Genomic DNA, 18,004 nt, shown 5'->3' with positions numbered 1-18,004 from the left:
ATACCAAATTTACGAATAATCTTAAAGTTATCCTGCATTTCCCTGGAATTTTACGACTGGTGATCAGATACCGCCTGAAATTGCTCCTTTCCCTTTCCGTTTGTAATGCGCGATCCTTCCACTCAACAGAGTACTAGGGAAAAAAAAAAGAGAGAGAGAGAGGTAAATAAGTCATTCAACATAATTTTTCCAAATTTTTATCATCCTAATTTTATTAAAATGTCTAAGCCATTTCTATGCATTTTCTAAACAACAACCAAAAAATCGTCTTGTCCTTGTCTGTGATAATAGTGCAAACCTATTTTCTATGTGTGTTCTGTAGTGGGCGTGATCGTGAGCACGCGTGGGTGCGCACATGCGTGCCAGTCTTTGTACTGCCACTACCTCACGGTGTGAGTGATGGTTGTATTGCCGGTTGTGTTAACAGAGGTCGTTTTGTTGAGTGAATCGTGTGTGTGACTTTTTTCCTGTTTGCTTTATGGCGGGGGCTGGGGATTGGGTGTCATGAAACCGACATGTTTTTTTCTGAAAAGGACTATTATCACATTCTAAATAGAATAGTTTCTGGTTTTTCCTGAATGAGCCTGATTTTGTTGCTGTTTTTCATCTATCAGGGTAAAAAGAGTACCCTTAAAAACCCCGCGGCCAAGTTGAACAGCTCTGTTGTATTCTTTTCTGTGTTGCGTTGGCCATTTTATGAACGTGCTTAGTTTTGATAACCACGGGTTTTTAAATTGGTTTTTTTACATTTTATATTTTATTTATTCTGATCAGGGTTTCAGGATCATATTTTCTCTGACATTGACTTTACTTGAAATCATAAAAAATTCTGATTTAAAAAATAGATATTGAAATGGGCTATAGAGGCAAACTCTTCTCCTTAGAACTTTGGGGTTTCAACTAAATTTCTTCCAGTTCTTTAGGAATTTCAGAAGTTTCTTCCCCCTTAAGTCTTGTGACAATGCTGTGGTCTCTTCTCCATACTAAAAGACAACGAACGAAAGATACATCTCTATCAGGTAGAGTCTATAATTCCTTGAAATGGTTTTAACATAAGGTTTTATTGATTCATTTAAAAAATTATTCCTGAAGCATATTTTCCAAATATAAGAAAATTGCCATTTGAGGGACACCTGGGTGGCTCATCTGGTTAAAAGTCTGCCTTCAGCTCACCTTTAGCTCAGGTCCTGATCCTAGTGTCCTAGTGTCCTAGTCCTGCCTCAGGCTCCTTGCTTAGTAGAGAGCCTCCTTCCTCTCCTTCACCCCCACCCCTGCTTGTGCTCGTCCACGCACACTCTCTCTCTGACAAATAAATAAAATCTTAAAAAAAAAAAAAAAAGAAAGAAAGAAAATTGCCATTTGCGACAAATATGTTAGGAAGTGTAAACGCAGAATGTGAAATCTGAGATAATGATTCCCAAAATCAGGTATGTGAAACTACTACTCAGGGAGTAATGAATATGTAAATTACCCAAAAATGGGTCTGTAGGTCTGTGTAACATTGGACATCAAAATTCTAGCAATCATCTCTAGTGGTTCTAGTGATAGTTGGGACCATAATAATAGGGTCTCTAAATTTAAACCCCATAGAAAGTTAAAGTATCAATTTCTTTCTGTGGACGCTTACTGCATAGGAAATCACTTCACTTAAGTATTCTCAGGTTTTTAATAACCACGGTTTTATATCTTTTATCTGTGCATAATAAAAAGATATATATAACTTTAAAAATTTCCAAATATTTCACAGAATATGTGAACAACAGTACAGTATCCACACTAATTCTACAATACTATCCAATACCCAGACACAACAATTCAACAATTAACATTTGCCATATATGCTTGATCTGTTTGTAAATGTTTGTAAAATACAATTTTTTTGCTGAGTCATCCCAAAGTTGCAGACCAGACACATGACCCCAACATACTTAAATATATATCTTTTTTTTTTTAATATTTTATTTGTTTATTTGACAGAGAGCTAGAGAACGAGCACAAGTAAGCCGAGCGGCAAGGAGAGGGGGGGAGAGAGAGAAGCAGGCTCTCTGCTGAGCAGGGAGCCCGATGCGGGGCTCGACTCTGGGATCATGACCCGAGTCGAAGGCAGCCGCTTAACCAACTGAACCACCTGGGCGCCCCAAGTCTATATCTTTAAGAATAAGAACATTCTCGGGGCGCCCGGGTGGCTCAGTGGGTTAAAGCTTCTGCCTTCCGCTCAGGTCATGAACCCGAGGTCCTGGGATGGAACCCCGCATCCGGCTCTCTGCTGGGCAGAGAGACTGCTTCCCTTCCTTTCTCTCTGCCTGCCTCTCTGCCTACTTGTGATCTCTTTCTGTCAAATAAATAAATAAAATCTTAAAAAAAAAAAAAGAATAAGAACATTCTCTTTCATAATCATAACACTAATACAAGGTCTTGAGAAAATTAACGATCATTTACTAACATTATCTATTACCCATGCCATATTCAAATTCCTTCAGCTTTCCTCATAATAATCTTTTACAGAGGATACTTTACTTTTAGCCAGGATCCAATCAAGTGTCACGTACTGCATTTGGTTATGTTTTTATAAAGTTTTTCTTTTCCCCCATTTCTCACTCTAAAAGAGACCTTTGTATTGTTTAGCTTTTCTTAATATTGGCTTTTTGAAGAGACAAGAGCAGTTAGTTGTCTTAAAAATGCACCACATTGGGACGCCTGGGTGGCTCAGTTGGTTAAGCAGCTGCCTTCGGCTCAGGTCATGATCCCAGCGTCCTGGGATCGAGTCCCGCATCGGGCTCCTTGCTCGTCAGGGAGCCTGCTTCTCCCTCTGCCTCTGCCTGCCCCTCTGTCTGCCTGTGCTCGCTCTCTCTCCCTCTCTCTCTCTGACAAGTAAATAAATAAAATCTTTAAAAAAAAAAAAAATGCACCACATTCTGTGGCGCCTGGGTGGCTTTGTTGGTTAAGCGACTGCCTTCTACTCAGGTCATGACCCTGGAGTCCCAGGATCCAGTCCTGCATCTGTCTCCCAGCTTGGTGGGGAGTCTGCTTCTCCCTCTGACCTTTTCCCCTCTAATGCTTTCTCTCACACTCTCTCTCCCTCAAGTAAGTAAATAAAATCTTAAAAAAAAAATGCACCACATTCTGGATATTTCTGTTTCTTCTTGGTGTTATATTGTTCCTCTAATTGCACAAGGTATTTGAGACTTGAAGCAGTTCAGAAGTACAGTAAAATACAATGAAACAAAAAAATTCAAAATTTTAAAAAGCAAGGCCAGTGAAAATCTAGATGAAATAGGGAGATAAGGAGTTCCAAAGAGGGGAAAGTTTGTATTGGAATAAGATAGACATAAAATCTTACAGTTACTCAAGTTGAGCTAATAATAAACTAAGCTTTCATGGCAAATCAAAAGAAGAAAGTTTACTTTGTTTGCTCATGAGTAAACTTTATATGAATTCCTTAGCCACTTTTCCAGTTCTACGGTCTTAAGAAACTTCTCTTTGGGATACTGAATAAAATAGCAAATAGCCTCAACGAATAGCTATGTTTATATGGTTGTTTCTTAGATAGAAATCAAATGCCAGGAAAGTTGGACTCTGATAGATCCCAAATATCTGCAATAGTACCTGCCACAGCTTAGACTTCAATAAATATTTGTTGAATGAATAAATGAAGGTCTCCAGTTTCAGTGGAAGGCATAACACAAAGCTCAACTAAAAGACAACAATTCCACAAGGGGCCAAAAAAAAAAAAAAATAGCCAATGGTATCTAGAAGAATAAAGAAAGAACCTTCCAGATAATGTCATAACATGAACTTTTCCAAGTTCAAAAAGAGCTGGAATTTTCATGGACATTGCATTGAACTTATTAGTTTATTTTTCCAAGTTATCTTATGCACTTTTTGCTAGTGGGCTGCATTATTTCTTTATATTTTCTAAGTGGTTATTGTTGCTGCATAGGAAATCTTTTTGATCTTTTTCGTTAAATTTTTTTACTGATTATTCATTCCACTGAAAACTCTTGATAGTTTTTATTTTCAATTTATTCATTCAAATTTTCCTGGTAGACAGTTACATCACCTTATTATATATAGTAACAATTTTGCCTCCTCCTTTGCAATACTCTTTTTATTATCTTGACTGATCATGAAATACTTCTGCCTTGATGTTAAATAATACTGTCAATTGTCTTATTTCTGACTTTAACAGGAATGTCTCTAGTGTCTCGCTGTTAATTTCAGATGGAGAAACCAACCTGGCTATTGTAAGCAGAAAACTTTGTAATGCTGAGAATGTGTGCACATAAAGTCATTGGGAGGACTGGAGGAGTAGACACTAGGCTGCATGACCAAGAATGCTTTTCAGTACAAAGTAGCCAAACAGGCCTGACAGGGACCTGCTATCTCTGCCCCAATTGGGAAAGTGGTAAAATAGAAAACTGGGATTTGGGTCCAAGTGCATGACTACTGCCCACACTCTCAATCCCATGTATTAATTATCTATTGCAGCCTAACAAATTACCCCAAATCTTAAAACGACAGTAGATATTTGCTTATGGCTGTGGCTTAAACTCATAATAAACATTATCTCTTGAAGTTTCTGTTGGTCAGAAATCTTCAAGTGCTTTTGTTATGCAGTCTGGCTCTGGAATTTTCATGGAATTCAGATTTCAGCTGGAGATGCAGTCATCTGTGGGCTTGACTAGGGTTAGATATCCACCTCTGAGATGGCTGGAGGAAACTTCAGGTCCCCTTCCAATGTGGGCCTCTCCATAGGTTACGTGAATGTCAACACTGCATGGTGGCTGGCTTCCCCCCAGTGAATGGTCCCAGACACCAAGGAAGAGGCAGCAATGTCTTTTATGACCTGGCCTCAGAAGTCACATACAATCACTTCTGTAGGAATCTACTGGTCACACAGACCTTACTCCCTGTAAAAGGGGACTACACGAGAAGTGAATACTAGGAGACAAGAATCATTAGGTACTATCTTGGGGGCTAGCTATATATAAAACTCTATCCCATAAAACTAGTGAATGAATATAGGGATGTTGTTACAGAAATACCCAGTGTTTCTAAGAATATGCCTGGCAGCAACAACAGCCAAAGCAGGGAGGGAGGGGGGCCAGGGGGAGGGCCCCTGCCTCATTTGCGTCTTCCAAATAGAACTGCACTGCAGAGGAGTCTGGCAAATAGAGTTTGCTCCTGTGTTTCTTTTGTTATAGCTTTTCCATTTTTGTAATAGGGGGGAAAGCACATTAAAAGAGGGACTGAAATAGATGATGAATACCGATCTATCAAGTCCTCTATAAAGACCATGACTTCAGCACTAATGCCTGCATTTACTGGATTTTCTATGGCAGAGGATTGGAGCAGAGATGGTAGGGAATGCAGGTAAATCAGAGTTGGATAATAGCGCTACAAAGGCCCAAACGCTCATTTTAATCTAGTTTGCCTATTCACCCATGAAAGTATAATCTGTGAGGAGCAGGAAGTAAAACCATGAGAAGCTCTTACTGAATGAATATTGAAGACTGTGGGATTGACAGTGTTTGGGCATTGCAGGATTATGTTTACAAGCACTGCATATTTGCATGGTTTATGTGCAATCCACAGTGTGCTAGCTATATTTCCATTCCTTTGTCCTCCTCTCAAGAAAGCATTTATAAATGCAAATGGATGAAAGTAACACTATCGTGGACTAATCTGCAATCAGATTTGTTTTCTTTAAAAATGACCAACATCTGTAATCAACTAAAATAGTAACAAAGTACTGGGATGTCTCCCAATTAATCAAGCCCCACAGTTGCTGCCACTGAGGTTGAGAATTACTGCTTTGGGGTGGGGAAGGGATAGCAGGTGTAGAAGTTTCAGGAACAGAGATTTGGAAGGGCAAAAGCAGGACTTTTCATGTGCTGATAGGAAGAACTCCACTCCTCATCTCTCACCCCAGGCACCCCAGAGCTGAAACTTGGCTGAGCTCCCCCAGTTTCCTATTGCCAATTCCAAATTATTTCTCTTCTTCATTCCTTCAGAAGACTCAGACCTTTTAAAATCTTTGTTTAAATATTTAAAATTTGCAATCATAGGCAAAAGGAAAGGGTATACCGAATCCCTATATATTCCTCATCCAGATTTAAGTACTATCAAGATTTTGCCACACTTGTGTAATCTCCCTGCCTCTTTTTGCTCAAGTATTTTAAGGTAAAAATTCTAGACAGCATGTCACTTTTTAAAAAAGATTTTATTTATTTATTTATTTATTTGACAGACAGAGATCACAAGTAGGCAGAGAGGCAGGGAGGGCGGAGGGAAGCAGGCTTCTGGCCAAGCAGAGAGCCCGATGCAGGGCTCAATCCCAGGATGCTGGGATCATGACCTGACTGAGCCACCCAGGCGCCCCTTAGAAATAATGTCATTTTTATCCTTACATGTGTCACTATGCATTTTTAACTCTAAGGTCATTTTTTCCTATAATCACAATGTCATGATTGCAACCAGTAACATTACTATGGATTTCTTGGTATCATTTGAACCCAGTCAATATTCAGTTGTTCCACAAATTTCTATCTACAGATGACTTGGTTAAATCAGGATCCAAACAATTCTATGCATTCCATTTCCTCGGTATAGCTCTTAATTCTCTTTTCGTCTAGGACGGCATCCCCTCCACCCCTTTTCCCCCGTGCCATTTGACTGAAGAAATCAGGCCAGTTGTTTTGCTGAATGTCCCATATTCCAGATTTGTTTGTTTGCCTTCTTGTGGTGCCATTTTACTTCTCCCATTAGCCCCATCGCTCCTGTAAGTGGGAAATTACTAGTTCGCTTCAGGTTCCACATTTATGGCCAGAACACTTCCTAGAAGAAAATGTGCACATTCTCAGGCATCCGACAGCATAAGCATGTTTAACTTTCCTGTTTTTAGTGATACTAAGAATGATGGAGTTTTCAAATGGAGACACTCTAATTCCACCTCCCTTGTAAAAGTCTCTGTTAACCTTTCTCCTAATAGTTTCATCTAATGATGATCAGTGCCTGAATAAATTGTTTCACTACGGGTTATAAAATAATGCCTTTTAACTTTTTTTATTCCTTTAATTACCTGGGATTCCCTGAAAAACAACTATGTTTCTTCACATAGGGGCCATTTTGTCACCCTAAAATACAGGGAACAGGAAAAGTAAGATAAATGATCAATTAATTCCTTTTAATAGTGACTTTTCAGTTAGTAACGAATGAGCTTTGCATGTTGTTGTTTTTATTATTGCTACTGTTTGTCTTTTTTATGTATCATAATGAACTCACAGATTTTAAAATATTCAGTTTTGTTTCACTCAATTGCAGTTATTTTTGTACTCGAATTATTCATTTTTAGCCGTTGGGAACCTCTCCAACTTGGCTCTCAGGTCTTGTTAAGAGAACTGTGTTAGTCTTTGACAGTTTACTTGCTTTCTGGTACAACTAACTGTATCAGGTTCATTGTGTACGTTTCCAGCTACAGATCTGGAATTAGCCCTTTCTCCAAAGAGTCCTTCTTCGTTTTAATAGAAAATAGTTTTTGGAGGCCACAGACTGGGCCTGAGGGATGCTCATATCAGACTGTCACTGAAATTAGGCCTTTCAGTTGACAGAGCTGGGACATATCTATTTTTTCAAAGAAAAACTGCCCATAGATTTATACTGATATTTTTTATTCAAATTTAACATCAAATGCTTTACTCTACTTTTTACTATCTTAACATACACACTGAAAATTTTGTGCCTAGCAACACGAATATAATTAGTTTTGCTTTAGCCTCTCTCATTCTCTCTCATACATATGATATACAAAATTCATATATATATGATAGTTTAAAAATATTTTTAAAATATAATAGTTTTAAAATAATGCCAATATTACAACTAACCATAAAACTAATAAATAAAATTTACTAAGATTTGGTTGTGATTCTATTTTTCCATGGACTATTGCCTATTAAGGATATTCCTTTAAAAAGCTGTTTTCTAGGATGCCTGGGTGGCTCAGTTGGTGAAGCGTCTGCCTTCAGCTCAGGTCATAATCTCAGGGTCCTGGGATAGAGCGCCACATCAGGCTCTCTGCACTCAGCAGGGAGTCTGCTTCTCCCTCTCACTCTCCCTTTGTGCTATTTCTCCTCTCTCTAATAAATAAAATCTTAAAAAAAAAAACACCTCTTTCCTAAATTCAGATAATTTTTTTCTCTTTATGGTTACACCAGTGTGAAATTCATGCCATCTTCTGGTCATATCTCTCATTCACTGAAAGTTTTAGCTCTGTTCTCTAGCTTCATCCAGTATGAGGTCCCCCAGTAAATGACCAGTCTGATGCCAGTACACTCCTTCATTCACTGCACTAATACCTTGGTAGTTTGCTGATCAGAGATCTAGGTTTTCAAAGGACCTAGTGGCAGGATTTGAGTGGGGATGGAGGCGAGGGGAGGACTGAGCCAGATTATGAAGGCTCAGACTTCTGGCAGGGACGGAGATAAACATGGATGTGAGTATAATGAGATTAATCTGACTGCAGGGTCTGTGGTAAGAGTCTACTGTGACTGCTTAGTTTGCAGCCCTAGATGGCATGACTACTGGAAAAGGCAGTTTCTTACCAGCAACAGGACATGCTCTGAAGGCTGCCGAGCTACCATAGTCTACTGTTTCCCTCATCTCTTGTTTTGGGCAATTCTTACCACAGTTAACAGGCTTTAGCTTAACTGCCACTTCACCCACCAGGAGGCAAAATCAGGAGGATAAGGTCTCCGCCTTGCTCACATTGTGTCCCAGAACCTGGTACAGTACCTGGCCAATTAATGGCTCCCAATAAATAATGAGGTACATTAGATGAATAACTTATTAAAATGGAAAGGTCAGAATGGCTTAGCCTGCCCTATCCTCTACCATCTCTTGTTTGTCTGTTAGGGCAAAACCAATACCAGCCTAAAGGCTTTAATATATGAGAAAATACTCTTTCTAAGATCTAAAATTCATGTCACACAGACATAAGAAAATCCATGAGAAAAGTTAATACATTCAAATCTTTAAATTCGGGAGAGAAATAGTCATCTTTAGAAGGCATTCAAGGTGGGAAAAGAAATTGTTATTAGCCATATGTTGTTGAACATTTGTGAATGCAGCAGCTTTCAATCGAATGGCCTGACCTAAATCTGTCAGGCCATATTTGGCTCTATATAAAATATGTCTTGTCTACTTAACTCTTGGAGAGAGAAAAATCTGCAGGCTTTCTGAGTCATCTACACAGAAACAGAGCTTACTAGGAAGTTATACAGTTAAGTGGAAGATTCTTTGTTTTTAATTATATTGTCTTTTTGAATAGGTAATACATTCAGATGGCTCAAAAGTCAAATGATATACAGGGAAATACAAATCAAAACCACAGTGAGATACCACCTCATACCAGTCAGAATGGCTAAAATTAACAAGTCAGGAAATGACAGATGCTGGTGAGGATGTGGAGAAAGGGGAACCCTCCTACACTGTTGGTGGGAATGCAAGCTGGTGCAACCACTCTGGAAAACAGCATGGAGGTTCCTCAGAAAGTTGAAAATAGAGTTACCCTATGACCCAGCAATCGCACTACTGGGTATTTACCCTAAAGATACATATGTAGTGATCCGAAGGGGCACATGCACCTGAATATTTATAGCAGCAATGTCCACAATAACTAACCTGTGGAAAGAGCCTAGATGTCCATTAGCAGATGAATGGATAAAGAAGATGTGGTATATATATACAATGGGATATTATACAGCCATCAAAAAATCGAAATCTTGCCATTTGCAATGATGTGGATGGAACTAGAGGGTATTATGCTAAGTGAAATAAGTCAGAGAGAGACAATTATCATATGATGTATGTATCATATCACTGATATAAGGAATTTGAATAATAAGACAGAGGATCCTAGGGGAAGGGAGGGAAAAATGAAACAAGACAAAACCAGAGAGGGAGAAAACCCATAAGAGACCCTTAATCTCAGGAAACAAATTAAAGTTTGCTGGAGGGGAGAGGAGTGGGAGGGATGGGGTGGCTGGTGATGGGCACTGGAGAGGGTATGAGCTATGGTGAGCATTGTGAATTGTGTAAGACTGATGAATCACAGACCCGTACCCTGAAACAAATAATACATGTTAATAAAAAAAAAAGTCAAATGACATAAAAAGGTATATACTGAGTTTCCTTCCCAGTCCTATCCCTCACCATTCCAGTCCCCATACCCCTCCATACTACTAATAACCACTTTTATTTGTATTTATTATTTTCAATATGTATTTAAGCACAAGGAATTAAATATATGTTTGCATTCTTATTCCTCTTTTCCCCTTATGTGGAAGACAGTATGCTACAGGTATTATTCTGTACCCTGTTTATTTTTTCCCTACTTGTGTCCTGGAGATATTTTCATATCCATACATAAAGAGCTTTCTTTTTCTTTTGTTTTTTTTTTTTAAAGATTTTATTTATTTATTTGACAGACAGAGATCACAAGTAGGCAGAGAGGCAAGCAGAGAGAAAGGGGGAAGCAGGCTCCCTGCTGAGCAGAGAGCCCGATGTGGGACTCGATTCCGGGACCCTGGGATCATGACCTGAGCCAAAGGCAGAGGCTATAACCCACTGAGCCACCCAGGCGCCCCTGTTTTCTTTTATTAAAAAATACATTTGCAATGTATTCTGTAGTATAAAGGGCCCACAGTTTATTTAACCAGTGCTTTATTGATGGTATTTAAGCTGTTTTCAATCTTTTGCTATTACAAACAATGCTGTAATGAACAATCTCAAACATGAAAGAGAAGATTATTTTAAACTAGTACAAATGAGTGGATTAGAGCATTCAATAGGCAAGTCTGGCAAATAGCTAAGATGAGTCCCTTTGTAGAACTGAGGAGTGCGGTGGTTGAGGAAGGGGGCACTGTGGTCAGTTGAATGTGTAATGAATGACCAGGGAGATCTGTCCAAAGGAAAAGTTTTCTTGGATTAATTTTTTCAAAGTGAAATAAACAGAAGGCTTAGAGAGAACTGCATCAGGTAGCAAGACTCATCTTGACAGCCTTAGGCCCTTAAATTTAATCAGATGTTTTTAGTGTTTAGAAAATAAAATTGAGCTTCTCCTTAGGGAGATGGACACATGATTAGAAAAGCCAATTCTTGGCCACTCCCCAAAATTCCAACTTTTTTTAGGAGACCAAGATAAAAAAAAGACTCCCTGCTTGATAAGGTTCTGTTAATCTCAGTAGATGTTGTGCATCAGGCACTGTCGATGGCTTACCCATTAGGCATCCCCTTCCACCCAGAGGTATCTGGGTCAACAAGGCCTTCATAGAACAGCAAGTGCCCAGGTACTCCTTCAGTGTTCTTTAAAGAACTACTTAACCTGGGGTGCCTGGGTGGCTCAGTCTGGTGAGCATCAGACTTTTGATCTCAGTATCATGAATTCAAGCCCCTCATTGGGCTCCATGCTGGATGCGGAGCCTATAAATAAATAAATAAATAAATAGCTGTTTAATATAGTGGAGTTGGGAAGAAATAAATTTTTTATTAATACCTTACTAAAAACAAATTAACCTGAATGAATATTCCCTAATGGAAGCAGAATGAGTATGAAAACATCAGCCCGGTTAGTTCACCTTTTCTATAGCTCTCCTTCCTTTTCTAGCTCTCTTTCACCATGGTTTTTTTTGTTTGTTTTGTTTTGTTTTTTAACTAAACAAGTTCCTTAAAGGCACACTGAGGTTACAAAAACATAACACAAAAGATCACACAATCTACACAGCACTATTCACACATTATTTGTTTTTAGAATCTCTGTCCTGCTGACTTTCACTTTAGGGTTACTGGTTGTGAACGTTGCAGAAAAAATTCACCAGGGTTACAGGTCTGCTTTGGAAAAGAGTTTTGTTGTTTTTCAAATTTCCCCTCAAGGGCAGTAGTCTAGAGGTGGCCACTTTTTACTTTTTAAATTTGTTCCAGTGATTGCATCATTTTATACATCATCATACCACAATAACTACACTTGTCACTCATCCCCAAATCTGACTGTGGGTCACAGATTAAAACAAGATAAGCACTGAGACAGTGGAATGCAAAGTGCTGTGGAGCACGGAGGGGGAAAACAATAATGCTTTTTTGTGGCCATTCAGAAGGTAGTTTGTATAGTGGGAGAAAGCATGGATTTTTGAGCCAGAAAACAGGCCCAGCCACATAATTTGCAGTGCCCAGCACAAAAGGAGAACGTGGAACTCCTTGTCACAATTATCAGGAATCTTGGGGCACCTGGATGGCTCAGTCGGTTAAGTATCCAACTCTTGATTTGGCTCAGATCATGATCTCAGGGTCGTGAGACTGAGCCACAAGTCAGGCTCTCAGTGGGTGTCCAGTCAGTTTAAGCCTCTCTCCCTCCATCTGCCCCTCAACTACCCACTCACTCTCTAAAAAAAAAAAAATCTCAAGACACTGACAGCAGAGCATTTAACCAAATGTGGGGCCTCCATGCAGGTGACACCCTATGAAGCTGGGCCTGCCGGAGGAGCTTGGGTTCAAACCTTTCTCCTGTCCCTGCCCCCTCTCCCCCCACCAAAGCCTTCTGGTTTTTGAGCAAGTCACTTTCCTGAGTCTCACTTTTTTTGAGCAAGTCACTTTCCTGAGTCTCACTTTTCTCATCTGTAAAACAGTGATAAATGAACCTTCCTTCTGGCGTTGGTATATGGCTGAAATGAAAAGCACTTGACACATGATAGGTTCACAATCCTCTTTCTATTCTGTATTGTGGGCTCTGATGTGAAATGTTGGGGTTCAGAAACTAAAGATTAAGATTGAGATGTCTTTGGTGCAAAAATATGTGGTTTTATTAAAGCACGAGACAGGACCATGGGCAAAAAGCTGCACTGAGATCATGATAAGAGACTGATTATATACTTGTAAGTTTGGAGTGTGTTAGCGATAGCTTAAGTCTCCAAGGAATTTGGAAGCAAGGCTTCCAGGACCTCGAGGGGCTAGTTGCTGTTAGGATAAGGTCATTCACTACTGTCTAGTAAAACCTTAATCATGAGACCCTTCAGATATTTATCAGTGGACCATATGTTTGGAGGATGATTGCTAACATATATCTTGGCATGGGCAAAGGGCGGTGTAGATATAAAGGTGGTTTCCAAAGGGATTTTTATATGTTTAAGAAGACTTACAGGATCCTGGAGGTCGGACTACTGTCAAGCTAAGGTTACCTTCTGCCTTCAGCAAAGTTTTGAGGCAGTTGAATTCCTGGAAGAAAGTTATTCTGCCTATCCCAAGTACTTGTCAATGGGTTCTAAGTTGTAAGGAAGTTTAATTTTTCCTACATTTCTTTTATCTTTGTTCTCCACATCAGTCTCCATCAATTCTGTAGGCATCCATCTTCTCATTACCCACTATCCTATCCTTTTAATATCTTTCAAAGGGGTATTAGAGTAAACATCACAAAACAGTCACTATCTAATCATTTATAACCCACAAAGTGGCAATTTCATGTCGTACAACCTAATACAAAAGCCTTAGCATGACTGAACAGGACTGTCCTCAGACCCAGGCACCTGAGACCATGCCTTTGTGCCCATGTTTTAGGGGACACATGCCCGTGTCCCCCTACCTTACCTACCCCTGCACTCTTCCAGATGCACCTTTCCCCATCTAAAGAAAGTACCATGGGCTAAATCCTCCACTAGACCACATTTCAGTACGAGGATGCCAAGATTCGTTGCCCAAACGGCCCTAGGCCTTTATAAGACCCCACCTTGTCTCTGCCCAGGAGATGCTTCCTCCACGGAGGTTGGGTGTTAAATCTGGGCGAACTACCCCACCTCCAGACACCGATTGGGCCCAGTGGGTGGAGCTTGGACAGGCGGAAAGGGTTGGGGGCAATGGTGGGATAAAGGCGGGGATACTCTATGCACACATGCCCACCAGGCACGCATGCGCACCAGACCACAGGCAAAGCAGCCCAAACCTGGCTGGGGAAAGGAGGGCTTCTGTGGCTGCGTTTGTACGTTTGCCCCTCTCTTCCTTTTCACCCTCCATTATAAGGGGTCTGCCTAGCCTTTGAGGCTCCCTGTGTTCTGTCCACAACTTAATTTTCCAGTCTTATCTGTAGATAATGTTTCTCCGAACGTCCTCCCAACTACCTATTATGTCCACAAATATCCTGTATATTTGTCTAAAAACACCATGACTTTCTACACGATGCTGTCTCATCGTGTAGATAAGACTTTCTCCCTTTCTACACGGATGAAATTCTAGTTATTTAAGAACCGACTTACATATCAAAATTCTTGTGTTAGTCATCCCTGCCAATTAATCCTCTTTACCTTCCTGACCTTTACCCCAGGGTGAGTTAGCTGCTGTGTGTGTGTGTGTGTGTGTTTTACCTACCGCGATCTCGTTAACACCTTCAGGAAGACATATCACATTGTATGTACTTGGTTTTTTTTGCTCCTAGACTAGACTGTGTGGGAGCTCTGCCAGGCTAGAAAAAGTGCTTCTTCATAGTGCCTAAACCCTGAGCTTGGCACTCCATAAATAGTCAAGGAATCTCAGTGGGATGTTGTCATCAAAATCCCAGCACCCCTAGGGATCAACTGGCCTTAGACAAATTACTGAATCCCAGTTTCCTCTTCTTTGCAATAGAAATAAACATAATTACCTTCTCACATGGCCCTATGGATTAAATAACTAAACAAGCCATCCAAACTGCTTCAGCACAATGATAAATAGTTTGACCCCAATAAGGGATAACCGTAATTAAATTAGCTCCTATATTCTGATTCTTGAATGTGTAAGAGGAAGTAAATAGTTTTTTTGAGCCAAAATCATGGTTTCTTGGAATTTGTATTTAATACCACAATCTTAATAGGACCGTGAGAAAATAGGTTTAAAAAACTGCCTGAGGTAGAGTAACCCTCAAAAATTGTTTATCAAAAAGATACCAAGTAGAGTTAATACATCCAAATTATTAGGTAACTCTTGGGACCCTTGGCACCAAATGGGTAAGAAAAATACAGAATTACAATCTATTTTGAGAGCTATTTATAATGTTTATGTATTGACTAAAAATACAGAAATAAGGAAGCATCAAGTGTTTTTTATAATTGCCTCTTTAAAAACTTTTATAAATAGATGTAATAACTATGTTTTTAAATAGCTACATATTTAGGTATTCCTACAAACCATGCTGTAATTATACATATATATTTCATTTAGATGTTTTTTAAATAAGGAAAAGTTTTAAAAAATTAAAAAGGAAAAGGTAATTGCAAGGAAATAATGCTAACAGAAACAAAACAATCACTATGCGTTGCTTTATGTATCATAGGCGGTCTGCTCTGACTTGTTACCCTAAATTGGGGCCTTTTGCCTATTAGCATATTATGCACACTGATACTTGCATACTTGCACCACTAAATCCTGTTTTTATTAAGGAAAAAAAAAAAGCAAGAAAATGGAATGTGATCTAAGCTTGCAGGAAACATAAACACTGGATGATTTCACTTATTTGAATCTTACTGCTCATATAGAATGACTGTAATAAAGTTTGCCCATTTTGGTGAAAAATTTAATGATTTCAATCTTTGTTTTTCCAAGCTAGTACAAGTAAAATAAAAATCAAAAGGATACTGCTGTAAAGCAGGTGAAGCAAGCGTCAGTTGCAAAATTGGACACTTTCTTCTGCAAGCTCTCTATGCTATTAACTGTTCGAGTTTCTATTTTCAACTAAGGGAGACTACGGACCTGCCTAGCTACAAGGGGGAACTATGCAAAACTGTTTTCACAACAGTACATCTCCTTGCACTTTTAAGATTTACTTAAGTCCACAGGAGCTGCTAATTTAAAGTCTCGGGCTATCTGAAGATATCTGGGGTTGAGAATGAATAAGTTATGGGGAAGATGGAGATAATGATAGCAAACTTAGAGCAGGATTTCCAAGGCACAGAAAGACACCTGGTATGTCACGTGTATTTTAGGTGGTAGGGCTGAAAATTAGTGCTAGCCTTACAACAGTAACAACCACATCACCACAGTAAAATAGCTTTTCTTTGAATTGCCTTTTGTGCTTAAAAGTATAACAAATGGAAAACCAACTTTACTCTTGTCATAATGCTAAGGCACAAAGAGTTAAATTCTAAATTAGAGGAAAGAGGAAACAGAAGCTTCCTATGGAAAGAGATGGCGGAGTTTGGCATTGAGTTCTCTCTCCTTGCTTAAAAGATCCAGGCTGTGCTTTTTGAAGGCTTCAGACTGCAGCCTGAGTTCATCATAGGCCTTCTGGATCCCGTCGACCCTGCGCTGAAGTTCTCGGACTCTCAAGTTACTGTCCACGGCCATTGCCTCTTGTTCGAACCTCTCCAGGGCATGCCTCCGGGCCACATCGGCTGTCTCCAGCTTCTCCTCAAGCTGCCGGATCTCTGCTTGCTTGTTCTGAAGCACCCGGCCCCTCTCCATGGCCAACTGCAACAGCTCATCTTTCTCGCGAGTGACCGTCTGCAGCCTGGCCTGCAGCTCCTGGTTCAGGCTGCCGTGCGCCTGCTTGGCGTTGGCCAGCTGCTCCACGGCCTGCCGGTGCTTCTGCTTGAGGCTCTGCAGCTGGCTGCGCAGCTGCTCCATCTCCTTGGTGTGGGCGCCGGCCCGCTGGCTCTGCAGCTCCAGCAGCTCCTTCTCTCTGGCTTGCGCCTGGCGGGCCTCCTGAGCGCATCTCTGTTTCACGGTCTCCAGCTCCTTGGACAGGGCCTCGCTCCGCGCGGTGAGCTGCGACACTTTGGCCTCCTGGTCCTTCAGAGCCTGGCTGAAGAGGTTGCTGTTCTCCAGCCTCAGCTTCTCATTCTCCTCCCTGAGCTTCACGTTCTGACTCTTGTGTTCGTCCTTGAAGCGGATCATCAACTCGTGGTTGGCTGCCAAGGTCATAAAGCGTTCCTCGAGCTGCTGGGCATGCGCGCTCTTGGCCTTCAGCTTCTCAGCCTCCAGCACCATCTTCTCCTCCAGCTCTGTGTTGAGCAGCTCCAGGATCTGGCAGCGCTCCAGGGCCTCATCTGACCTCCGCTTCAGGATGCAGATGAGCTGGGACTGCTCTTGGATGCGGGAGCAAAGCATCGCTTTCTCGCTCTTCTCCTCCTCGGACAGACCCCGGAGGTTTGCCAAGGCGTCCCTGAGACCATCCAGTTCCTTAAACTCCATCTCCTCTTCCTGCTTTTCTAGTTTTTTGGTTTGCTCCTCTAAGGGCTCTTCCGGGGGTGGAGGATCCATGCTGAGAGGCTCCTCTTCCTGAGGCATAGGCGCTGCTCTCCTCCACCATCGGCTGACTGCACACTCCTTCCCCGTCAGATTCAAAATTCTCAGGGTGTTGTTAGGGACTCCCAGCACGCTCCAGCAGTTGCTTTTTCCAGTAAGGAGCCCTGTGATTGGTGGGCAGGTCTCCAGACTGCTGTGAAGTAACAGGGAGGTCTGGGGGAGGCCAGAACCAATCCAGTCGGGTTATGCTTGCTTTCCAACAAATCACCAATCACAGCTCTCAGCGTTCAGCTCTCAGCTCCAGCCCGGCGTCTTGCCTGTACTGGACAGAGAGGATATGCCAGCCCCACTGGGTTTCCACCCAGCCTCGGGGGAAGAAAACCCGGCTCTACCTAATTTCTGGAGTAAACAAATTAAGCTGCGGGGACGTATTTTTCCTCCCTCTCCCCACTCCAGCTGTCATGTGGAAACAAGTTTGCTCCTTAAAAATCTGCAATCTATAAAAACAAAACAGCAGCTCTACCCGGGGAGTCAGGATCCTAAGTGCTTTGTGAGTTGTACCTGCAGTGTTCAACACAGCTCAGTAAAAGAGCAAACCCCAACGAAATTTCTTTCGCTTCCCTTACCATGGTCCTCGGCTTGGAATACCTCTTACTAGATAGGCAGCATTTCCTGTTTTTACCCATTAGCCAAATAAGGTTACAGAAAGAATCTTAACGAACAACAAAGATGTGATAAACATTAC

General features: G+C 40.9%; 1 protein-coding gene across 1 annotated transcript; it reads right to left on the bottom strand.

Moving 5' to 3' along the window:
* Positions 1 to 15,703: 15,703 nt before the first annotated feature.
* Positions 15,704 to 17,400, bottom strand: LOC111154530 (coiled-coil domain containing 89). The gene has a single exon (XM_022514189.1). It carries the CDS (start codon positions 17,299 to 17,301, stop codon positions 16,189 to 16,191), a length of 1,113 nt encoding a protein of 370 aa, XP_022369897.1. The 5' UTR covers positions 17,302 to 17,400; the 3' UTR covers positions 15,704 to 16,188.
* Positions 17,401 to 18,004: the final 604 nt, after the last annotated feature.

The sequence above is a fragment of the Enhydra lutris genome, unplaced genomic scaffold (assembly GCF_002288905.1).
Source record: "Enhydra lutris kenyoni isolate GAN:26980312 unplaced genomic scaffold, ASM228890v2 scaffoldscaffold37, whole genome shotgun sequence".
Taxonomy (NCBI): domain Eukaryota; kingdom Metazoa; phylum Chordata; class Mammalia; order Carnivora; family Mustelidae; genus Enhydra; species Enhydra lutris.
Note: the sequence above shows the minus strand (reverse complement) of the source record. Positions and strands in the feature narration are given on the sequence as shown.

Excerpts from the sequence above, each read along its gene's own strand:
- LOC111154530 (XM_022514189.1), bottom strand. The coding sequence starts at position 17,301 with ATGCCTCAGGAAGAGGAGCCTCTCAGCATGGATCCTCCACCCCCGGAA.